Source organism: Danio rerio, chromosome 2 (genome assembly GCF_052040795.2).
Source record: "Danio rerio strain M-AB ecotype USA chromosome 2, GRCz13ab, whole genome shotgun sequence".
In the NCBI taxonomy this organism is placed as follows: domain Eukaryota; kingdom Metazoa; phylum Chordata; class Actinopteri; order Cypriniformes; family Danionidae; genus Danio; species Danio rerio.
This window is the reverse complement of record NC_141022.1, coordinates 48,650,700-48,677,957: the sequence shown is the minus strand read 5'-3', so window position 1 is coordinate 48,677,957 and position 27,258 is coordinate 48,650,700. Positions and strand designations below refer to the sequence as shown.

The window sequence follows — 27,258 nt, the reverse complement described above, 5'->3', positions numbered from 1 at the left end:
TATTTAATAAAGTTATCTGAAAAATTAATAAAATAAAATAATAAATACATAAAAATCTTTCTTAATGTACTGTTTATATTTAAAACAATAACAACTACTAATAATAATATACTATACTGTACAAAAGTTTTTATTTTTTAACTAAAGATAGTCTGTTCTTAACAATGTGTTTTTTAATTTATAATTATAAAAATATGAATTGAGATTATGATGAATAAGAATGAATAAACAAGTCATTGTGTTTAGAGTCAGATTGATGATACTTTGCTTTTTGCATCTTTGTTTACTTCCTCAAATTATTTTTAATATCTAATCCAGACAATTTGATGACAGTGAAAATTTAAGAAAATTACAGTAATCATGTCACAAATTGGGCATTATTATCCCAATATAGCACACAAATGAAATGATTATTTTATATACATAGTAGCAATGATTAACATTATACATTTTATATAATAAAGGAAAAGGGACATTTATAGAACATTTGAATTTGTTCCCGAAGACACTGGAAAAGCTGCAGTATTGGGCATAATGTGTGAAAGCGGCTGGAATTGTCAATTGAGATAAACTGATAATTTGTAAAGGAACATTTGAATGGGGCCTCTTATAGCAGGAACTTTCTGACAGCTGGGAATGTCCAGCAGAGACTCAAACCTTTTATTGTTGCTGCATGAATGCATTATTGAACGCTTTATTGTGATTATATAACAGCATGAATACATAAAGCTAATGGTCATGCATTTAAATGAATACAGTATATTGACTAATATTATTACATTGTTGCATTTTCTCCGGTTAGACATTGAATATTTTTGTTTTATATGTATATGTAAATATACAATACAGTTGAAGCCACATTTTGTACGCCTCCCACCAGTGCTGATATACAGCCATATCGCACTGCTACTCGAGTAATATTGCTCATACTTTATGTATGTGTGTGTGTATGTGTATATGTATATATATGTGTGTATATATATATACACACACATACACTATAAGCAATATTACACGAGTAGCAGTGCGATATGGCTGTATATCAGCACTGGTGGGAGGCATCCGTCATTTCTTCTGTCATTCATTCACATCTGCAGCTGATGTCAAAACAGCAGAAGCCGTTACTAATTCACCAACGTCACTTTAGAGCTCGTGTTTGAATGACTCTCTATATCGTAATGTCTAAAGTGGTGACAAACAGCTGATTTTGCTCACACTTTAAGGTTATAAGGCTGAACGTGACATCAAATGCCATCCATCTACAGAGATATCTTCTTAGAGTGTTACAGTCAACAGTATTTCTCTGTTGCAACCAGAATATCGCAATAAGTAACCCCAAAAAAAAGCAATGCAATCACTACTAGACTGCTGTTGTGTTTGCGATAAGGAAAAACTCTACTCATGCGGACTTTGCTTCTTTCTTTCTGCCAACACAACACACATTTCTGATATGCAAGCAAATCGGTATAAATATGGCACTACAACATACAAAAGAGAGAGATCGACTTAGAATATCACTTACCAGCATACCTGCCAACATGTCTCTGAAAATCCGGGAGACTGGGGGGAGGGGTTGTTCAGGGGTGAGGTAAATAACACTGTTAAGATCTAGGATAGAATGCAGTGGGTTTTGGGCGGCTGCTGCGATCGGGTACTGTACCAAAGTTGGCGACCCGGGGGTGTTTACAGACTGTGCCAAAGATGGGGGGGGGGGGGGGTGGGGGGCTGGGTGAAATTACGAGAGTTGTATAAATAAAAAACGGGATGGTTGCGGGAGATTGGTCTGATATACAGGATACTCCCAGGAAAAACAAGAGTGTTGGCAGGTATGCTTACCAGTTTAATAATGATTTGATCTTCTGTAGTTAGAAATCAGACTGTTATAATCTTTTAAGTGTAAGGGCTTATTATGCGGTTCTGTCGCCATCTTGTAGATAGAAAACATCAACCGTCTTTGGTCTACTCTATGGCTGGCTAATGGCCGTCAACGAGCCCCCTCAGAAATTGTAAATATTTTAAAATAGGCACTGTTATTATGAATAAACTGTATAGTTGCAATCTAAACAACTACATTCTCGACAAAAAAAGCCTTAAAAGTACATTTTGTTGTCTAACAGCAGGAATATTTGTCAAACTGTAGAGTGTCTCTCTGCATGTTGCTGACTGTATGTAGGCAGACTAATACACAAAGGTGAAGGGTGAAGAGGCCTTTGTGTGATGTTATTGGCAAAATACCGCACGGCTATCAGCCAATCATATTCAAGAACCAGACAGAACTGTTGTGTATGTATGTATGTCTGTGTTTGTGTGTGTGTTTGTGTATATACTGTATATATATATATATATATATATATATATATATATATATATATATATATATATATATATATATATATATATACACACACACACACACACACAAATATGCAATACAGTTGAAGGCAAATTTTGTATTATTTTTCAAATATTTTCATGATGTTTAAAGAAGCAAGGACATCTTCGCAGTTTTTATAATACGTTTTTGTATTCTGAAGAATGTTTTTAGTTTGGCTGAAATTAAAGCAGTTTTAATATACTTTAAGATATTTTAGGGTCGATAATATTATGCCTATTTAAGTGAGTTATTTTATTTTATTTTTTTTTGACTGACTAATTAGGCATATGCGCAGCTAGTGTTTTTTACCACGACTGATAACCGTCTGGTGAACAGTTGATGTGATTTTTTTTTACAGTTTTATACGGTTTCTTTTACAGCATCAATGTTGTAATTTAAATACAAATTGTAATGTGGTTAAAAATAATCAGTTAAATTGACTTAAGCATTCATTTAGTTGTTCAAGTGTAAAACGAGATGAAAAGCCGTTTACGCGCATGTGCAGTCAGGATCAGCAGGCTAGCGCAGAAAATACTGGAGTAAAATAAATGTTCATATTTTAAAGACATGGCGGGGAAAATTGAGTTTAATGCAGTGCTGCTTGCACAGTCTGAGACCGGCTTTCTATCGTATATCAATCAGGCAGGAAAAATCATTGATCTTTATAGAAAACAGGCGATTTTGTAACTGCATACAGTTCACTGGACGTGCTTTAACTGGGTTTAACTGGAAAATTAAAAGTCCTTCTGCATATACTCTATTTAACCTAACTTGTAGATAAAGCCAAAACATCTATTTTATTATTAAATTATTTTTTTTGTGAATTTTTACTGGACTCATAGCATGGTTTGAAAAGTCTAAACATATTAATTAAAATATATTTTAAAAGAATATATGCTTTTATTCCTGCCAAACTAAAAGAAGTGGTTTACAATACAGTATATACAATACAGTAAAAGGTAAAATGATTGGCTCTCATGTGAAATCTGTATTCTTTTTCAAATATTACCCTAGTTATGTTTAATGGAGCAAGAACATCTTTACTGTATTTCTTGTAATATTTTTTTTCATCTGAAGAAAGTCCTACATCTTTTAGTTTTTAAAAAGAAGAAAATAAGGAAATTGAAATAAATACACCGTTCATAATGCACTGTTTATATGTAAAAACAAAACAACAGCTACAGTACTACTACTACTAATACTAAAAGTTATTTATATTAACTAAAGATACTCTGTGCTTAAATATTGTTTTTTTTTTCAATTTATAATTATTACAAATATGGTTTGAGAACTTTTATTTATACTCAAGTCATTGTATTTAGAGTCAGATTGGTGATACTTTGCTTTTTGCATCTTTGTTCATTCATTCATTTTCTTGTCGGCTTAGTCCCTTTATTAATCCGGAGTCGCCACACAACTTATCCAGCAAGTTTTTACGCAGCGGATGCCCTTCCCATCTCTGGGAAACATCCACACACACATTCACACACACACTCATACACTATGGACAATTTAGCCTACCCAATCCACCTGTACCGCATGTCTTTGGACTGTGGGGGAAACCGGAGCACCCGGAGGAAACCCACCCGAAGGCAGGGAGTCCACACAGAAACGCCAACTGAGCCGAGGTTCGAACCAGCCACCTTCTTGCTGTGAGGCGACAGCACTACCTACTGCGCCACTGCCTCGCCAGCATCTTTGTTCACCACCTCAAATCATTTTAATATCTAAACCAGCCAATTTGTTGATGACAGTGAAAAATTAAGAAAATTACAGTAATCATGTCACAAATTTGGCATTATCATTCCAATATACTGTAGCACACAAAGAAAGTGATCACTTTTATGTACACAGTAGCAATGATTAACATTAAACATTTTATATAATAAAGGAAAAGGGACATTTATAGAACATTTGAATTTGTTCCTGAAGACACTGGAAAACCTGCAGTATTGGGCATAATGTGTGAAAGCGACTGGAATTGTCAATTGAGATAAACTGATAATTTGTAAAGGAACATTTGAATGGGGCCTCTTATAGCAGGAACTTTCTGTCAGCTGGGAATGTCCAGCAGAGACTCAAACCTTTTATTGTTGCTGCATGAATGCATTAAAGAATGCTTTATTGTGATTATATAACAGCATGAATACATACAACCAGTGGACATGCATTTAAAAGAATACAGTATATTGAATAATATTATTACGTTGTTGCATTTTATCCAGTTAGATATTGAATATTTTTGTTTTATATGTATATGTAAGTATACAATACTGTAGAAGGCAAAATGTTTTATTATTTTCAAATATTTCCCTGATGTTTAATGGAGCAAGGACATCTTCACAGTATTTATTATAAGATTTCTTATTCTGAAGAATGTTTTAGTTTGGCTTTAATTAATGCAGTTTTAATATATTTTAAGATATTTTAGGGTCGATAATAATATACTTATTTATTTATTTTTTGGCTACAGAACAAACCAATTTTTCCCAATGGCTCGACTAATAACAAAGATGCACAGCTAGTGTTTTTTCCCTAATAAATAAACTTCCAGTGTACGAGCATCAATATAAAGCATCAATGTTGTAATGCCCTTAATATCTTCAGTTAAATAGACTTAAGCATTCATTAATTTGTTCAAGTGTAAAACAAGATGAAAAGCTGTTTACACACATGTGCTTTCAGGATCAGCAGGCTAGCGCAGAAATTCATGAAATTACTGGAGTGAAATAAATGTTAATATTGTAAAGACATGGTGGTGTGGGGGAGGGGGTGTAATTTAATGTAATTTAATGCAGTGCTTCTTGTACATTACGAGACCCACTTTATATTGTATATAAATCAGGCAGTAAAGATCACTGATTTTTAAAGAAAACATTTAAATGCTGCAATTTTGTAACCTCATACAGCTCACCAGAAGTGATTTAACTGGATTACTGAAAATTCCTTCTGCATATATCCTAATAACTCTAACTTGTAAAGCCGAGTCATCTAGTTTATTATTCAGTTAATTTTTTGTGAATTAGTACTGGAATCATAGCGTGGTTTGAAAATGCTAAATCTATTATTTAAAATATATTAAAACTGCTTTTATTCTAGCCAAACTAAAATAAATAGTTTACAATACAGTATAAGGCAAAATATACAAAGTATAAGGAAGAACAAAATTTCAGGAGGTTGAAAACAAGGACAACTTGAAAAAGTTTGTGTCTGTCTGTCTGTGGTGTGGAATTATGGAACAGTGTAGATCAGACTCTCAAACAATGTCAAGATAATAATCCATTTCAAAAGTTGTATAAATATATATTATTAAAGAAATATAATGATGAAGGTGAAAAAGGATCAAATGAAAAGGGTATGATGAAATTTCAATTAATGGCTATTTGCAGTACTTTGTATTTTTTGGGTCTTTGTTACAAAATGTAAATGAACAAATGGAATCAAACATCATTTGTCAAAGTTGCCAAAAGGATAAAATATGTCTCATGTAAAAAGAAGAGAAAAGTAAAAGAAGAAATAAGTTTAAGTAATGGACGAATGATGTATGTGGTAATGGGGTGGGAAAATAATAAGCTCTTGCTTCATCCCACTCCATGTTCGACCATGGTGAAATGTATTTTTTGTTATTCATATTCTATGTATGATATTTCTGTTCAAAAATAAATAAATCAAATCAAAATACTTGGTTCTGCTGTGATTTTTATTTTTTTATTTTATTTTATTTTTTTCAAATCTTCACAGTATTTCTAGTAATTGTTACGTTCCCCTCACCTCTGTCTAGAGGGACATAGGTACGCAACAAAATGTTGTGAAGTTTTGTCTGTGTGTGTCAGCAATGAGGTCCCATGAGCAACCTCTCAAAGGACTAAACAAAAGAAAAATGCAACTTGAATAAAGATTAACAAAAGATTTATTAAAGGATTAAGGGAGGGTTCAAAAAAGTTTCTTTCCCTGAGTTTTTCAATCAAGATGGTGCAATACCACATTATGGGTGTCAGGTCCGAGCATTCCTAGATGATGTTGGAATATCTATCTCTATTCCATGCGTGTTCGACTGTGACTGTATGTACAGTTGAAGTCAAAATTATTAGCTCTCCTGAATTATTAGCCCCCATGTTTATTTTTTTTCCCTAATCTCTGTTTATTAGAGAGAAGATTTTCTCAACACATTTCTAAATATAATAGTTTTAATAACTCATTTCTAATAACTGATTTATTTTATCTTTGCCATAAAGACAGAAAATAATATTTTATTAGATATTTTTCAAGACACTTTTGACATTTAGACTTAACTAGGTTCATTAAGTTAACAAGGCACGTTAGGGTAAGCAGGCAAGTTATTTTATAACAATGGTTTGTTCTGAAGACAGTCAGAAAAAAATTTACTTAAAAGGGCTATTATTTTGGCCTTAAAATGGTGTTTAAAAATTTAAAAACTGCTTTTATTCTGGCCGAAATAAAACAAATAAGACTTTCTCCAGAAGAAAAATATTATCAGACATACTGTGAAAATTTCCTTGCTCTGTTAAACATCATTTGGAAAATATATATATATAAAAAAAAAAAGAATCAAATGGGGGCTAATAATTCTGACTTTAACTGTATATCTGCAATGTCTTGAATGCGCAGTTGAACTTTTCACACATGTTTTATTTTACAGTAAATCGCTGCAGTTACACTTAGCGAGTTGAATTTAATATTGTATATTTGCTTGTGAAAACTGATACATCAGATACATCAACCGCTCATTGCTTGAACTTAAACACATTTGGTTTTAATTACACCGCAATTGGATAAAAAAACCCACTCTTTCATAATGCGTCCTCATTTTCCATATGCAGACTGTGTGGCTTTCTCGTGTGGGTTTTGCTGAATTTCATATATTTTCTAGGTCATAATGTTTTATGAAACTGGTGTCCTAAAATCGAAGTGCAAAATGGGTCATAAGAGCGAGATCAAAGCCTTACAGTGAATCATTTGCAATGAATTACTTCCCTTCAAACCCACGAAACCTTCACTTTGGTCTCTCGTTGTATGACTTCAGATCGTTTTTAATGTCACATAAAAGTGCAGCTTCTTGAGGTGGTTTTTACTAAAGCTGTTCTTTGTTTTTTATTTATTTACACCTCCAGGTTTACAGACATTTTGAGTTTCTGTGTGTTAGTTTTCAAACTCCTGTGATGTTTTAAAAAGGGGAGAAGGTTTACAGTTTTTGTCAGGTTGATTATAATATTTAGTCGTTTTTTTTTCCTGATGATCGTACATGATGATCTGATCTGAATCTTCGATAAGAGATTATGATCAGCATCTGATTTCCAGGAAAAAACAGTTTGGTTAGATGTTTAAATTATACTGTACATACGATTTAGTTTATTGTGTATTTGTATTATTTTGTGTGTGTTTTTGTTGCACCATAGAGGTCACTTAAATTATTTAGAAGAAATAAATATAGTTTAATTATAGTTTGATTGTAGGTATAGTAAATATGATTTAAATATAGTATTTTTAATTAAATTTCCATATTTAATATATTTTGTATATCTTTATATATTTTTTTCACTTTCACACTTTATTAAAATCTTTAAATATTAATTTTAGTTCTAGATAGTTAATTTATTTATAAAGCACATTTAAAAACAGCCATTAGACCAAAGATGCCCAAAATTGGGCCCAAAGTTGGCCCATGGTAACCTTTGATTTGGCCCATCATCTGAAAAGAGAGGTAGAATGATGGGGAGGTGTTTGGGGTGAAAGCCTTTGACAGAGATTATTCATTTCAAATTTAACGTAACCTTTTCCCTTTATTTTATTGCTGAGCTACAAAAGAAGCTAACTACAAATTAAATGATTTAATTAAAAGTTGTAAATGAATCAGACATTTTTAAAAAGTCATTACTGTCACTTGACAGATATTGGACAATGCACAATATATCTGCGAGCAAGTCAAGCAAAGGCAGGAGCAGCTTGACTACACTGTACAACCCAATAAGTTAAGGTAACTCAAACTGTTTAAGAAAACCGATTGCAACAAACCATTTAAGTTCAAAAACTAATAATGAGTACTGTGAACTTAATCCAATTGAGTAAACGAAGCAGTTTGAGCACAGTAAAACCCAATAAATGAAGAGAACTCAAACCAACGGAGTACTGTAAAACCCAAGAAGTTAAGGCAACTCAAACCATTTGAGGAAACCGATTGCTACAAACTATTTTAGTTAAACCAATCTATATGAGTACTGTGAATTGACTCCATTTAAGTTAAGGTAATGAGGTATTTAATTAACTCATTACCTTCAACACTGAATTAACTTTTAGTCAATTTTGAGTTAACTACACTCATTTCAGTAGATAAAGTTGACTGTTGGGTTTTAAAGTGTATTCAGCACTGAACTCCATTGTCTTATAAATGAGATTGTTAATATTTTTACTGTAATAAGTTCATTATAAAATGTTAAAAATGATACTGCATTAGTTAATTTCATTTAAAGCAACGTTTTCTAGTCATTTTTAAATTTTACCAAATAAATTTGTATATTGCCCATGACAAATTTAATATATATATATGGTTTGGAAAAAATTCAGCTCACAGTCCTCAACCAAGTTTGCTTTTTGGCCCTTTATAAGTTATTTAAGAATATATAGTGATTAAAACATTGTTTTATATTGTATTGTTTTGTTTGCAATTATTTATAAGGACTAAATAGTCTCTTTATAGTCTCTTCTTAATTTAAATTTTTTGTCCATTTTCATAGTAAAATAAGGAAGGAAGTTTTATATTTATAGCAAGGAATTTCCTATAATCAGTGAAGATTTATTAAAGGTACATTTTTAGTGAGGATTTATTAATACATACATTTTTCAGTCCAGATAACATTTTTCCTTCTGGAGAAACTCGTTGTTTGTTTTATTTCGGCTAAAATGAAAGCAGTTTTTAATTTTTTAAAACCCTTTTGAGGTTTAAATAAGTACCATAATTAACCTAGTTAATCCTTTAAATGTCACTTTAAGCTGAATACTAGTATTTAAAAAAAATATCTAGTCAAATATTATTTACTTTCATCATGGCAAAGATAAAATAAATCAGTTATTAGAAATGAGTTGTTAAAACTATTATGTTTAGAAAAGTGTTGACAAAAATATGAGGCTTAAAATTCTGACTTCAGTATATATAGTGTATATATACTGTATATATATATATATATATATATATATATATATATATATATATATATATATATATATATATATATATATATATATATTAGGGATGTAACGGTATTGTAAATACCGTCATACCGCAATATTAATTTTTTTCGATATTACCGAAGTCGCATGACTCGGTAAAACTATAGGTCTTCTGAGAAAATTTGCTCAGGCGAATGAAGCGAACCGGACGTAGCTGAAACTACATTTCCCATCAGCCCAGGCGTGGCCATAATCCTTTGCGGTCTGCTGTCGCTACAGATCCAGTAATGCGGAAATGGAGTGTGCTGCTAGAAGCGGGGATGAAAAAAAGATGGAAATGATCGAACCTAAAGCGGGTGTTGTCGCCGCGCGCGTGCTGAATAGCGGTGCGTTCTGATCAGCTGTGTTGTGGCACGCGTATTGTAAAGCGCCGAGGGGGGGTTGAGCGCGCATATTCAAGAGAGGTGTTGTCGCGCGCCTACTGAAGGGCTGGATTGGACGGAGGTTGTGTCGCGTCGCGGGGGCACTTTTGATCGTTTTGGAAGGGCATTTTCTATCCAAGACTAAAAAGGGCATGCGCACTGCACAGGTTGAGCCCTATGTGTGCACGTGCCTGCAAGTTGGGGAATACGACTAATAACAGTCATGGGGACTGCAGAAACACAGCACACTGTTCAGATTGATGCAGACATTGACTTGTACCGCAAAAAGATCTCTATCTCACTCATGGTTTGTCTTCTCAAGTGGGGGAAAGACAATGCACAACGTTACCCACTGCTGTCAACCTGGGCCAAGTCATATCTCTCTTGTCCCAGAAACCTCAGTCCCAAATGAGAGGGTTTTTTTCTGTTGCAGGGGACATTTTAAATGCCCAGAGATACCAGCTTTTTCCAGATTATATTTATATGATAATTTTCCTTTAAACCCATCTCTATCTAAGTGAGTGAGTGATTAAATGTTGAATGTGTTGAGTTTTCAACACTACTAAATTGAAACTTTATATTTTTACATGGTTTAATAATTTATTGTTATTAAAATTGAAGTTAGTGTTTCAAAGCTTACAGATAGATGGCTAATTTGTATGTCATTGACACTTTTGGCACTTTTTTGGAGTATTTTCAAAAGTTTTTTTTTCCTGTAAATGATTCAATAAATACCGTACCGTGACATTCATACCGAGGTATTACCGAACCGTGAAATTCTGATACTGTTACATCCCTAATATATATATATATATATATATATATATATATATATATATATATATATATATATATATATATATATATATATATATATATATATATATATATATATATACTGTATGTATATATATATATATATATATATATATACTGTATGTATATATACACACACACACACACACACACACACACACACACACATACATATACATATATATATATATATATATATATATATATATATATATATATATATATATATATATATATATAATAATTATTATTATTATTATGCCATATCATTATTTATTGTTGTATATTCAGTCAGTGATGATTTTGTCTGAAGGGTAGATTTAAAAAAACTGAGGATTTTTCCTGTTGGAAACAGAAATGCAAAAATGATGGAAGATGGAAAATAATTAACGGAAGCTATCTGTGACTCTCCTGTGTGCAAGGTTTAATGGTCACAAAATATTTGCATGTCTTTGTCTTGAATGAATTGTGAATGAACTGAATACTACCGATGCGATGAAGTCACACCCACACAGAAACACTGAGCTGAAGCTTTATGCAAACATTTGCTTTTAACGCTGTCACTTGTATTTGTTTATTTGGTAAACATTTGCAGTAAGGTTTCATTATATTTGAACATTGGTTAACGTAAACTAACAACAATAAAACTTTACTTTGTTGCTCTTAGGTAATTATTGCCAATTATACAGTCATGGATTATTAAAAACAAACAGTTATTTCTGATAATTATTTTCAATATTTTATTTACCCAAGCTAACCTGAGGAAACAATGAACAGCTGATTTATATTTTTATTGTTAAACAATGTTAACAAAGGTTAATAAATAATAGATATATAAATACCCATTATTAATAAATAATAAAGTGTAAAATCACTTTTGTAAATAATTTATGGCAGATAGCATAACACATCTCATTAAGTTTCATATCTCAGTTTAAGTTCTAAAAGTTTCTTTTTTTTCTGTGATGCAATGAATTTACAGATTTACACTCTGCCATAAAAGTACCCATACACACTCATTCTCACACAAACACTATGGATAATTTAGCTTATCCAATTCACTTATAGCACATGGCTTTGGAGTTGTGGGAGAAAACTGAGCACCCGTAGGTAACCCACGTCAACACGAGGAGAACATGCAAACTCCACACAGAAATGCCAACTGACCCAGCTGGCACTCGAACCACAACCTTTTTGCTGTGAGGTCACAGTTCTACTCACTGCACCACCAGTCCACCCCCACATTTTTTTTTGTCAGTGAAGAATGATTAAAAGAACACTTTTTTTTTTTCAAAACGTTGTCATCTGTGATGACATGAAATTACAGTTTTGGTTCCCCAAAGAACCTTTTAATTACGAGTTATTAGAAGAACCATGTTTTTTTTAGTCAAAATTTATAAAAAAGTAAAATAAAGTCAGATTTATTTAAACTACATTTATTCAGTGAAGATTTATTAAAAAAAATTATCTCAAAGTGCTTTTCCTGGTAAAATAAAGGTTCTAATAATAATAATAATAATAATAATAATAATAATAATAATATTTTTAAAAAATGGTAAAAGTTTATTAAAACTATTTTTTTTTTCAATGAAGAGTTATTTAAAAAAAAATTCAGTAAAGGTTTATTAAAACGATTTTTTCAGTGTATATTTATCAAAATAGCAACATTTTTCCAAAGTTTATTTTTTTTTCTGTGAAGCCATTAAAGTACAAATTTGTTTTTTAAAAGAACCTTTCATTTACAAGTTATTAAAAGAACCACATTTTTTCTGTTAAGATTTATTAAAACCATTTTTTCAGTGTAGATTTGTTAAACCTACATTTTGTTCAGTCAAGATTTGTTGAACCTAAACATTTTTTTTCAGTGAAGATTTATTAATAGAATTACATATTTCAGTAAATATTTATCAAAAGAAATTTTTTTTCAAAATTTTAAGGTACCAGATTTTTTTTTGTGATGCCATGAAAATACAAGTTTTGTTCCCCAAATAATATTTCATTAAAAATGTATTAAAATAACCATATTTTATTCAGTGAAGATTTATTAAAGGTACATTTTTAGTGAGGATTTATTAATACATACATTTTTCAGTCCAGATTTATATTAAAAAAAATCAGTCGAGATTTATTAAAACCATTTTTTTCAGTGAAGAGTTATTAAAACTACATTTTTTTCAGTCAATATTTATTAAACTTACTTTTTTCAGTGAAGATTTGTTAAACCTAAAAAAAATTAAGTAAAGATTTATAAAAGCTCATTTTTTTTCAGTGAAGATTTATTAAAACAACTACATATTTAAGTATCAAAATATTATAATTTTTTCTGTGATGCCATGAAAATACAAATTTTGTACCCCAAAAAATCTTTTATTGATCATTTATTTTCAATGAACATTTATTAACATTTTTTAAAACAAAGTTTTTCTGTGAAGATTTACTAGTGAATATCAGTGAATATTTGTTAAAGATTTATTACTACATTTTTTAATTCTTATTTTTCCCCACATTAAAGAAGCTTTTTTTGTAAAAGTTCCATAAAAAATTCTTCATGATAAAAAACCTTTATTTTTAAGAGTGCTGATTATATTTAATGTATAAACCATTAATTTAATTGATGGCACTAATTATTTATTAAAAAAATTACATTGATCCTGTCGGAAATTCATAGAAATCTTCAAAGAGTAGTAAGATAATTAAAGATGTGGAATATCCCACTTATATTTTACACAAAGCTATTTGACCTAGTAATATTTCCGCGTGATTTTCCCCGTCTTCCACGTTCAGTGACGGTGGCATGTGGTCCGCAAATTCCCCACACAACTGCTATATAATTGTCGATTTTTAGGGATGCCAGATAAGGTGGACTGAGCAAACCTCTTCTCCAACATCCTCAACACTGCTGCTGTTCGTGCAACTTTATGTTAAATATTTATATCAATTTTATTAGTCTTTGGACTCGAAAGTGTCTTATTTCCGTCCCATGATGAGCAAACTGGTCCTGACGTCATCTGCGCTGCTTCTGCTGCTGTGTGTCTGTGTCAACCTGAGTCAAAGCAGTAAGTAAACCTGACTTTTATCTCACACTCAAGTGTTTTCTCTGTTCTTTGAGTTCACAAAGCTGCTCTTGAAATGTAACCACAGGCCTTTGAAAACGGATAGAAACTGGATCACTAGTAGAATGAAGTCATACTTGATGATCAGAAATTTTGCAATTCCTTTGATGACTTTAGTCAAAGCAGCATGAGGAATTTATGTACACCGCAAAAATGATTAATTGGATTTACTGAATTTTATTGAACAAATTAAGCTGAACATTATTACATTTCATTTGTTTGTTTAAATTTAGCCCATATGAATTTCTTGCAAACTATACCTTAAAACTTTTTAGGCAAATCCAATGAATAATTTTTTTTTCAGTGTAGTGGAATGAAGAAAAAAATACTTAATATAGTTAGTTTTTTTTTTTTTATTACAGTTTTATCAATTAAGCATTCAAATTCTTTTATTATTGTCTAATATGGATTTAATTATAGCTACACTAAATCTATTATAGATTTCTTAATTTTTATTTTTAATATGCAATGGATGTTTATCAGTCATATATAAATGATTTCTGTAATAGTACAAACAACTAGATGTCAATAGCATAGAAAAAAGTATGCTAAGATGTTTGTGCACATTGGTTGTTTCTTTGTTTGTATGATGTAAAATGTGCATCACATTGGGTTTATTAAATGATTATTATAATCAGTTTTCGAAGATGTTAACAAACAAGAATGATTTGGAGTGTTTGAGAAACCACAATTTCACTTTTTCTTCAAAGATTGTTGTTTAATTCGACATGTCGGCTGTTTCTTTGTAATTGTCTGTAAAGGTTTTAGGAAATTCTGTGAGAAGCACAAATTTAATTTTTATGCACATTTAATTTTTATGTGCATGTTCTTACAAATCTCTGGTGTGGTTATTGTTTTAAAGTAATGTTAAACATTTTTTTAATTAAATAAAATAATTATAATTAAATAAAATAATTATAATTAAATAATTTAAATAATTATAATTAAATAAAGTTATTATAATTAAAACAATTATAAATAAATAAATAATTAAAATAATTATAATTAAATAAAGTAATTATAATTTAAATAATTATAATTAAATAATTAAAATAATTATATAAAATTTTATTAATTTAATTTAATTAATTATACAAAATAAAGTTAAATAAATAACTTCATCTATCTATCTACCTCTAATTATTTTTTAGGGAAAAATTATTGAGCATTATTTTTATTCATGTTATGTTATGTGTTATTTAGATTTAAAGTTTGGTTTAAAATAGAGGAACAATGACTCACAAACCCAAAAATAGTCACTGTCTGGTTGATGTTTAATGATGTTTAATATTTAAATAATTAAATAATTTAAATAATTAGAATTAAATAATTTTAAAATTTATTTAAAATAAAAGTAATTTAAAAAACAAATAATGAATTATATAAAATAAAGTTTATTAATTAAATTAATTAATCTATCTATCTATTATTTTTGGGGGAATGAAATGATTTAGCTTCATTATAATTTATGATTACTTGTTGTATGTATGTTATAGAGATTCAAAGACTTAGTTTGGCTTAAATTAAAGGAACAATGACTCACAAACCCAAAAATAGTCATAGTATACACTGCCTGGTTTACCACCAGGACAATGCAAGACTTGTAGAAGAATGAATCTTTGTTTCAACAAATAAGCTTTTGCTCAGATAGTTGTTCAGATGTACTCAAACTCTGTTCTGCTGTGTGTTAAGGTCCCATGAGGTGCTGTACCATGTATTCAATACATTCTCTGCCTCTCAACCGACTGATGGACTACACCTTGCAGGATACCACTAAGGCCTGCAATATCAAGGCTGTCATGTGAGTAACAACAGAGGAATAGACTCACTTCCCTTTGACTTATATTGTGTGGACAAAAAAATACAGTGAAAGTCAAAGGAACTGAAACTGCTTTTAGAACTATTGAAAATGAGTTAAAGAGAGCACGTATTCACGCAAACTAATTTGCTGAAAACTCACTAAAACCTCTTTTAAAACAAGTTTGTTATGCTTTTCAACAGAAAAATTACATACAGCAGGTTTAACAATAAACATGAGAAAACAAAGCAAAAGCACAAATTAAAAGCACAGTTTATGTAAGATGTTGGAGTGTGCCTATTATACACTGTGTGACTATTATACATTTACTTACATTTCATATACATTCATATTATAGATTATTATAATATATGTATATTTATATTTATTTGGCTATACATATACTATAATAATCTATAAGATAGATAGATAGATAGATAGATAGATAGATAGATAGATAGATAGATAGATAGATAGATAGATAGATAGATAGATAGATAGATAGATAGATAGATAGATAGATAGATAGATAGATAGATAGATAGATAGATAGATAGATAGAAAGAATAGTTAAAGATACTTCAATTTAAGTTCACAGTACTCATAAAGATTAGTTTTTTTTTACTCAATTGGTTTGTAGCAATCGATTTCCTCAAACGGTTTGAGTTACCTTAACTTATTGGGTTTTATAGTTCTCAGTTGATTTGAGTTCTCTTCATTTATTTAAGTTTAAGTACTTAATTGGATTAAGTTCACAGTACACATGTGGGTTGGTTTTTGAACTTAAATGGTTTGTTGCAATCGGTTTCCTCAAATGATTTGAGTTACCTTTACTCTTTGGGTTTTATAGTGTAGATAATAAATATATATAGATATGAAATGTTGAGTTAGGATTATATCTGAGCTAGAGTCACAGTTCAGAACATGAGATTTTGTGGAATTATTACAGATTTTAAACACAGTGGAGTGAAATTGCATCACTTGCATGTTTTTGAGGCCTGTGAGAGATTTTAGTTTAATAAAGAATAACGGTGTTGAATTATTAACACATGAAAAACTTTGCAGCGTAATTTTAACAATTACAAAACATAACCCAATACCTAAGCTACCTTAATATCGATTATTAAGGAACAAATTAGGAGTTTCTTGAAGCAAAATCATAGTTAATGGTTGGCCAATAAAGTCAGCCTTAAAATAATAGGTGACTATAAATTCTTTCCATTGTGCTATTCAATCATTTAGTGAAATTGTTTAGATGCATAATATCGCAATATATATCGCAGAAAAGTAAAATAGCGCGATGTCAGATTTTTCCAATATCTTGCAGCCCTTATATACTCTATGAATTGTCTTCTTCTAACAACTAACATTTATTCACATGTTGTTTTTGTATGTTTGCTTCTCTGCTTGACCCATCTCTTTCAAACTCTAAACATTTACATAATTTAGCGATGTACTGTACATTTTATATCCTTAAAACCCATTAATTGACAAAAAATAACTCTTTGAAATAACCCATTGTCCATTACCCAGTAGCTTAATGCAATTAAACATTAAAAATCAGTTAATTTCCTGGTAGTCATGTCAAAACATGATTTTTTTGTTATCTAACTTAGGTATTTAGTTTATGTTGATAGTCATCTTAAAACATTTAAAAGCAAAGGTTAATGCAAAATGTAAAGGGGAAACTTACTGCTACACATGTAGTAGTTTGATTTTAACTGCTGTGAGAGATGAGAATGACATCATTCTTTGGGATCAGGAAATAGTCTATATTTCTTTTGGTACACTCTGAATGCTGGGCTATTGTAACCCAGTTTTAGGCCAAATATATGGAAACGTAAACTTGGTATTTTAACAATTAAATTTAATTTACACTTTTGAAGCCAACGATTGGGGTTGTCCATATTTGACCCAATGTTGGGTTTCAACAACCCAGCATTTTTAGAGTGTATGCTTTTTGTAGACTACTTAAATCACAGTAAGAAGAACACATGCACACTTTAATAAATGAAATTAGCATAAGTGCAAAGCTGTGATAATCAATTTATGTCCTTCAATAAATGAGTGTTCACAATGTGCACACTCTTTTATTTTCCAGGTGAACTGTTACCAAAAACAATATCTCATATATTATGATTTCTTATATGCAGTTCCAATGAACAATTTGTATGTGTAATATATAAACTAGAACATTTTCTTTCTTTATTACAGTTTTACTACAATAAAGAACAGACAAATCTGCGCTAATCCTGATGACCCGTGGGTTCAGAAAGCCATTTCCCACATCCAGTGAGTTCAGCAGTGCACACACTTACATACCTGTGCATAACACCTATCCTCAATATTGAGCTTAATATGACTGACTTGATGTTTTTTGAGAAAATTCTCTTATAAGTGTTTCATTTTGTATTTTGCAGGATGAAAAATAAGTCGGCCTAATGTGGACCGTCAAATCTTACAGAACAAACCATCAGTGATTGGCTAGAATTGATTTTTATAGTAATGTAAATTAAGATAGTATTGACAGCAACAATGAATGTTTATCCTAAATTTATCGTGATTTTTGAACTCTGCACATTTGTATCATTATTATTATATAAATAAATTGTTTTTACAGCAATAATGTGTCTCTTTGTTTTGTTTTGGCAACAAAATTAGTAATTAATGCTGCGCTTTTCAAAATAAAGATTAGGTGTTTTTAAAGTTCCCATTAAAGAGCTGCTTTTGTACACTGTAAAACCCAACAGTCATCCTCATCAAATGAAATGAGTGTAGTTAACTCAAAATTGACTGAAAGTTAATTCTACTCATTTAAACGTTTTGAAGTCAGTGTTGAAGGTAAATACTTTATTACTTCAACTTAAATGAAGTAAGTTCACAGTACTCATATGGATTAGTTTTTAACTTAAATGGTTTGTAGCAATTTGTTTCCTCAAACAGTTTGAGTTGCCTTTACTTGTTAAGTTTTACAGTCACTAGTTGGTTTGAGTTCTTTTCATTTATTGGGTTTTACTGTGTTCAAATTGCTTCATTTACTCAAATGGGTTAAGTTCACAGTACTCATTAGGATTTTTTTTTTTTTTAACTAAAATGGTTTGTTACAGTCGATTTCTTTAAATGGTTTGAATTGCCTTAACATTTTGGGTTTTACAGTGTATCTAAGTAAACCTTTCAATTAAAAGTTCGTTAAAGTACCATTTTTTCATGGTGTCAAGAACATAAACAATCTGAAGACTCATTTTTAACTACTGTATAAACAACCTTTTGTTGAATGAAACATTTCCATGCGGGCATATTTTCTTTTTTTAAGTACTGAGGCCAATAAAGATCCTTTACTTTAAAGCATTTCCAATGTTTACTACTCATCAAACTGCGGTCTAAAACCATTTTAAAGCGGTACTGGGTATGGAAGCACTGACAACATTTCCTTAAAATGCAGATCTAAAAGTTTGTGACTGTGGACAGAAGGTGGCAGTATATGCTCATCTCTCTGTAGCCAATACACACCCAAAACAGGTCCTATAACTCATTTATTTTACTAACAATTTATTCTTAGTAATAATAAATCCAATAAATCCCTCTTTAATTTGTAGTTCTGTTTCTAAGAGTGTTTACAGTATGTCTGGTGAACTTTATTGGCTAACAATATTTGTGCAATATTGCTATATACTGTATATATATATATATATATATATATATATATATACTGTACACCATATCAACACTCAAATTAAAAAGCCCTATGGTCATTAAGCATTAATCTGTTTATTTATGTATTAATGTATTTACTTTTATTATGTTCCAAATGCAGACGTAGACATTGGGGTCTTGAGACCATGAATTCAATATACTTAAATGACTTCCATGTTTTGTACTTCCTCTATTATCCACAAGTGGAAATTTATCTTTGGCTTCACCACATAATTACATCTGTATTCAAATCACTTCTATTACAAAAAACAAGCAACACAAATACATTTAATATCATCACATAAATCACATTAAAAACTTGATTAACCCTACTTAAATCCAATATTTAAAATTATGATGGCAGTTGTCACATAATACATTAGATTTAAATTTGTCTTTACTTTTAAGTTGCCTAAAACATCTTTTTCATGGCAAAAGCTGAAGGTTTTTATTTAAGTGATAGGAACAATCTTCAATAATGACATGTGCTTTCTGTTTAGTTCTCATTAAATACATTTAATTTAGTTGTTTTTGTGCTTTTGCCAGAATCGCACTGGAAATTTTTAATACTTGACAAAGTTTTTGCTTTTCTTTTACTGGCAACAATCCATACCATACAATCATGTTAAAACTCACAACACTTCTGACTGAATTCTTGTATACCATTTCCAGAATAGCTTGAGTCACACCGAATTGTTGTAACCTTGGGCCAGACGGAATCTGCAGACTTTTTTTTGCTATTTCTGCGGGGAATTTTGGTAAAAATCTGCGGATTTCTGCGGAATTATTTTGGGAGTATCTAGCGGAGTATCATAACTAAAGCCTTAATGTATTAAATAAAAAGTAATAAATTACTGAATAAAACCAGAATAAATTTTGATTTACACATTTACTCAAGTAAATAAACAGAATTAATAATGGGCTAAAAATCTGCGGAATTCTACGCGCGCAGATTCCGTGTGGGCCTACTAATAAGATATCATCTCCTCATTGCTTTAAAAAAACATTCTTCATTTCCAGCAAATGTCAATTTACTAATGTTCCTAAATATTTAAAACATCCAACTGTCTCTATTTTGGGATGAGAAGGAATAGGGGAGTTATACGTGCTGGTACTGAGTCATCTAATAATGTCAATATGACATAAATCTCTAAATCTTTATTGAATTGTCACAATGGTTTGAGGAAGTTGTGAAGGTTTTATTGGGGTCAATCAAGTAAGGTGTTCATCATTAGTACACTCTCATAAATAAAGGTACTCAAGCTGTCACTGGGGTGGTACCTTTTCAAAGGGTTCAAATTTGTACCTAAAAGGTCCATAATAATACCTCAATGGTACATATTAATACCTAAAAAGTAAAAAAGTGTTCCTGTTTTTGTAGGTACTAAATAATATATACTTTTGAGGTACCAATATGGACCCTTCAAGTACAAATATGTACTTTTTGAAAAGGTACCACCCCAGTGACAGCTTGTGTACCTTTTATTTCTGAGAGTGTTTTGAATATCCAGCATGTTTCTCTTTCTGAAGGAATTCTGTCAGGTTGTTAATAACAGAATATTCTTACTCAGAGTTCAGTGTGAGGTCTTCACAGCTTCTGTGTAAGCTCCACATCATGCATGGGGTCATTATGTTACTTAATAAATCTGACAGGGTAATACTGTTCACATACTGCTCTTTGTTTATGAAAGAAGAACAAGAGTTCCTCTTTAATAATAACAAGAATGTTGGATGTTTTTATGAAACTACTGACAACATCTCTCCTGTTTGGATGTCACTCTTCAGGTCATGTTCAATTTCACCTCACATCATAGATATGTAACATTTGGGAATGGACAGCCATATGCATGTTGATTAATGGCCGTTTTTACACACCCTCCAGCCAATAAGAATAATAAAATGTAACCGACCATAGAATAAATGTGTATATTTACATGTATATATGTACACATCACACAGTAAAATCAGACTGAGTCTGTATAAACAAAGATCATTTTCAGCACAATGCTTGAGCATCAGTGTTATTTCCTGGTCCTTTTCAATAGTCCTTAACGGACTGTAAACATTTGTAGAAGTATTTCTGCAAAAAAGCTCTAAATTAAAGCCAGTCAAATGAACGTATTGAAATTCACTCATCTCATTATTTAAATAATTATGTGTTGGGGCAACATTCAGTCAAAATATTTTATTGTATTGCATTATTCATTCATTTTCCTTCAGCTTAGCCTCTTTGTTCATCAGGGTTCACCACAGCAGAATGAACTGCCAACTTACCCAGCGTATGTTTTACACAAGCGGCAACCTCCCGCTCTCCCTCAGGAAGCCAATACGGAAGTAACTAAAACTGCAATTCCTCCGAAATTCCGCTAGTCCTGGCCGCTCCTGGCTCCAAAACAGAGCAAATTTCAATTGAGCCCACTGTTAGAATGGGCAACTTTACAGCAGAAAAAAAGGTGTTTACAGCCTGGTACAAAAAAAGATTTTGGTTAATACAGGTAATATTACCCTTCATGACAACTGTGAGGGGGTGATTTTTTTTATAACTCATTCGTTTCCTTTATATTAAGTTATATTAAGTTTGCATAATTAAGGGCGTGGCCACTTGATTGACAGCTAGGTCTCGCTGGTCGCCGTCACGTCTCCTCAGCTGAGTCCTGCAGATTAGTCACTGAACTCGGCATATTTATCGTATTTCTGTGTTGTTTTATGTGGCTTTACACAGTCAACTGCCTTTTGGACTTGTTTCCCACAATTATTAGATGGCATGGCATGCTGAGGGCACTTAATTGTGCTCACAAACCATTCACGTGGCCTCCGTTTCCCATGTGAGTAAAGTTATATACTTATATACCATCTCTGTACATGTATTTGTTTTATTTAAGATCATTTATCGTTTATATTTATATTTAGAGCTGTAATGCACTCCAGAATCTGACGGATTGATTAGCTGTAGGCTCTAGAACAGTCATCTGAAGCGTTGTCATACAGTGTTATGCTGGATTTTATCAATAGTCTTACAGTAACTAACACAGACTATATCTGAAGTGTTTGGGTGTAATTCGCGTTTTCCTCCTGTTGAAAAACGTCATAAGAACAATGTTTAGTGGCTCAATGTATTACAGCAGTGTTTTTAAAAGTCTAAACACTTTATTGATATAGTATACAACCAAGCACAAGTGGTCAGAATACAAACGAGTCACAGGTGATAAAGTATTAAGCATTCTCCCAAAGTAAAGTGTGTCTGAACCAGGTCCAAGCTAAATGCTAGCAGGTGTCTGTAGCTCCGCTCACTCTCCGCCTCTTTGCCCTTGTTTGGTATCCCGTTGTGGGTGTGATGACGCGTGACCAAAATGGCGACGGTTGGCCGCGCCTACTTGTGGCTTCTTTTGCGCTCTTCAGAAACCTATGGGTGACGTCACGGACACTACGTCCATATATTTTACAGTCTATGGTTTTACACAGCGGATGCCCTTCCAGCTGCAACCCAGCACTGGAAAACATCCATACACACTCATTCACACACATACACTAAGGACATTTTAGTTTACTCAATTTACCTATAGCGCATGTCTTTGGACTGTGGGAGAAACCGAAGCACATGGAGAAAACCCACGCCAACATGGGGAGAAAATGCACACTTCATACATAAACGCCAAATGCCACAGCCGAGGCTCGAACCGGGGATCTTCTTGCAGTCAGGCGAAAATGCTAACCACTGAGCCATAGTCGCCTGCATTGCATTTTGATTGTGTGCATGATTAAAGTTTTGTTTAACATTTAAATGCACACTAAAATAAATGCAACTTCAGTGACGCACACTTGTGTATTATTCCACTGTTACCATAATTAAGATAAAGCTTGAAATCTTGTAGAAAATAACAGAAAGTGGGAAGATAAGGCTTGATGATGAACTTGTTATTCTGAACTCTGGGCTTTCAGGATTCATGAGAACTGCTAAAGTCATTATTTTCATGAGCCTTAACCCTTACTTTCATTTCCACCGGTGTATCGTGCTATTATTGTTCATTGACATTCTGAAACAGTGAATCTGTGAGCAAAGGTTCTGCAACAGCTGTCTTTGTCATTGTTTTAATGTCAACAAGGGAACATGGGAGTAGAAATATTGGCCATTAATCAAAATATGACTGGCCATTCCCCAGATGTTACATATCTTTAAAAGGTGAGATTGAACCTGGAGAATGACAAATCCAAACTGGAGAGATGTTGTCAGCACTTTCATTAAAAATATCCAACATCCTTTTTATTATTAAAGAGGAACTTTATAAAGTTCATAGAAATCTTCTGCACTGAATGATCTCTGAGGCATTTGTCTAGTAAGCAGGTTTTTACCCCTTAAAAAATCTGACAGGGTAATAATGACCACCACGTAAGATCCAGGGCCTGCACAGAAGCTGTGAAGACCTCACACTAAACTCTCACTAAAGAATATTCTGTTATTAACATCCTGAAACGTTTCTTTCAGAAAGAGAAAACAGTACATTCATCACTCAATTATTATATACTGTATACGCCTTGCTTGTACTAATACTTTCAGAACAACCTTAATTATTTGTGGTATTGATTCAGCAAGATGCTTAAAACTCATGTTCATGAAACAACTTGTGTGAGATCATTTGAGCTTTCTGCATGGTGTGTTATTCTGCTGAAAGTTGGGGCACAGGATGGCAACAGTACAATGTTCCTCTACACCTGTGGTCACCAAACTTGTTCCTGGAGGGCCAGTGTCCTGCAGATTTTAGCTCCAACCCTAATCAAACACACCTGAACAAGCTAATCAAGGTCTTACTAGGTATACTTGAAACATCCAGGCAGGTGTGTTGAGGCAAGTTGGAGCTAAACCTTGTATGGACACCGGCCCTCCAGGACCAGGATTGGTGACCCCTGCTCTACACCATTACACCACCAGAAGCCTGAACCATCAGTACAGTACAAGGAAGATTGAATCCATGCCAAAATCTTCCTGTTTTCTGAATGCCAGCATAAATTGGTACTCATGAGTTTAAAAATTCTTTTTTCTCGTCTTCTGTTGTTTAACTTTGAGAAGCCTGTATTAATTGTAGCTTCAAATTGCTTTGTGCTCTTTGTCTCAACAAGTCCGGTGCACCACTACCAGGCATTAGTGATTATCATAAACAAAAGGTAATTGCAGGGAACTGGCGTTGATTTAGTTTGTAAAGACTTCACTCTGAATGCGGACTAGAGTATTGGACTTTGCGTTAAAGGATTCCTGTTATGCTTTTAATTTTTTTAATCTTAGTGTGGAATGTTTAAGGGTCGGGACTCATCAAGCTTTCAGATGAGTTGGTTTGGTGTTTCTACACATCCACTCTAATCAGATTAACTACAGAGCTCATTGGCCCGATGCAGCGTGTAGAACCGATGTCGTCTGAAGAAACTGCTCTAACTGTTTTATTTAGCAATAAATCAGACCACGAGTGTGATGTAATAAAGTGACGTAGCAAGTAAACATTTCAAGCCTAAGAGGCATGTGGATAAACAACATGGATTATTAGATTATCAGACATATTTGCACAAGTGAATCCTTCCATGGTGAGTTACAATTACTGTGATAATACTAAATGCTGCTTTGTTTACACTTTGTGCACGTCTGAAGTTGGATTTCCTTTTGTGGAATGAGAAAACAGATAAAGCCCTTGCGGAGCGGAAAGACATATCCTCTTTCGCAGGCGCAGAATGTAGCTCTCATTTCAGTCGGCTTTCATCCGTTTGATGTGTTAATGAGCAGATTTTTGTTTCAGACACAATCCAACGCAAGGCAACTACAGAGTTTGGTTTCATTGGTGCTAGTTGTTTGGCATTGGCTGGCCTTCAAAAATAGGGGTAAAATAACAATAATATCATCAAACTGTTATGTCTTGCAATGCCTGTACATTTCAAAGTTCTGCACGATACTCCTGACCAATATCCTCTGCTCAAATTGATTATATTGTGAAATATTTAATACTTCAATTTCCAATTATGTGTAAGGACATGCAATTTGTTGTGTATATATCTTAATAATGATCATGTTTGTTGATCTATAACACATGGCTGATGGGCTAAGAGCTGCTGGATATACAACACGTACACTTATCAACTCACTTTTTAATATATAGAGAGGCATGGATGCCTGCGAGGTTCTCGAGGATCATGCTAGCTTGAGCTAGAATTTTTGCTGGGTGAGATGTCTGTGATAAGTTTTGGTCTAAGGTTTGGATGTGCCTACTACTTCAGTAGGTACTACTTTTGAATCTGAATTTACTATACGACCATTAGAAAAGTACTTTCTATGCAGTATGAATGGGAGTAGTGAGTAGTGCCATATTTCAGTTGACATTTCCAAACCAATCAGAAGAACTCGGAGGTTGTTCAAACATTTAAAGTTTTTGTTTACAGGTGGCTGTGTTCGGATACCCTTGTTGCTTTATGTTGCACTTTTTTCCAAACCATTCATAGGCATTTTGTTTTGTGTTTTTAGAAGCAAATACATGTTTGGTGTGAGCCCTAAGCTGTTAATCAGTCACAACGCATTAGGATAACTGACACAATCATAACACATGTTGTATATTGGAAGGCAGGTGCTACTGTAGGTGCACAGATGCCCTTTGTGCTAGACCACAGGTTTCAAACTCAGTTCCTGGAGGGCCACAGCTCTGAACAGTTTAGCTTTAACCCTAATTCACATCTGATCTATGTAATTGAGTCCTTCAGGCTAGTTTTAAACCTCCAATTAAGTACATTGAAGCAGGGTTAGATCTAAACTGTGCAGGGCTGTGGCCTCCAGGAACTGAGTATGACACCCCTGTGTTAGACTGTGAAGACAGATCTTGTAACAATGTAAATTATGTAAACCAAAAAATTATAATAATAAAATGTTTTTTAAACCACCAATTATGAAAGCATTTTTTTAATTCCTCAAAAAACAAAATCAACACTTTGTAAAAGAGCAAAAAAAACATTTAAGACCTTTTTGAATCACTACTTCACAAAATATTTGTTGTGATTTAGTCTCAAAATTAGACATTTATTACAATCTATTTTCCCCAAATTAAAATTTAAAGGTATTATTTGTTTCCTCACTGTGCAAATTAAGGATCTCAGAACATTAATTTATAAACTTTGTATTTTATTTCTTATCAAAGCATGTCACTTGTATAAGAAAACTCGACACTTTCGAATCTGTTAATATTCAATTTTAATAATAGCGAAGCAATTCTTATTGGGACACATGCTGTAGATTAGCTGTTAAAAATTATACGTAATTCGTTAATCAGATTTTTTATTGAGTTTTTAAACACTTCTAGGGCTCTTTTTGTATTATTGTGTGCATAAATGCATTATTATAATTTTAGTCAAGGAAATCAGGAAACAGATGTATCCTCCAAAAAGGTATTTGTGCTGATGTTATCATTTAAAATGCTCAATATAATGCTATTTGTAACTGCTATTGGCAGTAGCACATTTCTCATTTTTGGTCATTTTAAGAAGCTGTGCTTTTTAGTTAAAGAAGGGAACAGCTCATTATTTATTTCATTCTTCATGGGCTAAAGTGAACATAACCAAAGTCAACAAACTGACTGGTAAGCAGCTGGTTGGGGTTTTGTTAAAAATACAATAAGTGTACTATTATCTGTCAGGATTATTGAATTTTTAATAATAGTAACAATAATATAAATAGTAATAATAATAATAATATAAATAATAATAATAATAGTAATAATAAATGTTAATGTAATTTAGACAGTATTCACCTAAATAAATCAATAATTTACATTCTATTAAATTTAATTTCACTCAACTTTCAAACACAACAAAAGCTAAATTCACAAAAGAGTC

The 27,258-nt window shown here is 32.1% G+C and overlaps 3 protein-coding genes across 4 annotated transcripts in view; 2 read left to right on the top strand and 1 right to left on the bottom strand.

The window, feature by feature from the left end:
- klhl24a (kelch-like family member 24a) overlaps positions 1 to 27,258 on the bottom strand; it is an 802,375-nt gene that overhangs the window by 185,207 nt on the left and 589,910 nt on the right. The window lies entirely within an intron of this gene.
- capn10 (calpain 10) overlaps positions 1 to 27,258 on the top strand; it is a 100,923-nt gene that overhangs the window by 48,839 nt on the left and 24,826 nt on the right. The window lies entirely within an intron of this gene.
- On the top strand, positions 13,643 to 18,329 carry ccl20a.4 (chemokine (C-C motif) ligand 20a, duplicate 4). Its single transcript, XM_087241791.1, has 4 exons — positions 13,643 to 13,853; positions 15,603 to 15,711; positions 17,923 to 18,000; positions 18,129 to 18,329. The coding sequence occupies exons 1-4, from the start codon at positions 13,778 to 13,780 to the stop codon at positions 18,148 to 18,150; spliced, it is 285 nt and encodes a 94-aa protein (XP_087097917.1). The 5' UTR covers positions 13,643 to 13,777; the 3' UTR covers positions 18,151 to 18,329.

Bases quoted from the DNA above. Each gene is read 5' to 3' on its own strand.
- ccl20a.4 (XM_087241791.1), top strand. From the start codon at position 13,778: ATGATGAGCAAACTGGTCCTGACGTCATCTGCGCTGCTTCTGCTGCTG. The intron at 13,854-15,602 runs GTAAGTAAACCT...CTGTGTGTTAAG, and splicing joins TGTCAACCTGAGTCAAAGCA to GTCCCATGAGGTGCTGTACC. The intron at 15,712-17,922 runs GTGAGTAACAAC...TCTTTATTACAG, and splicing joins TGCAATATCAAGGCTGTCAT to TTTTACTACAATAAAGAACA.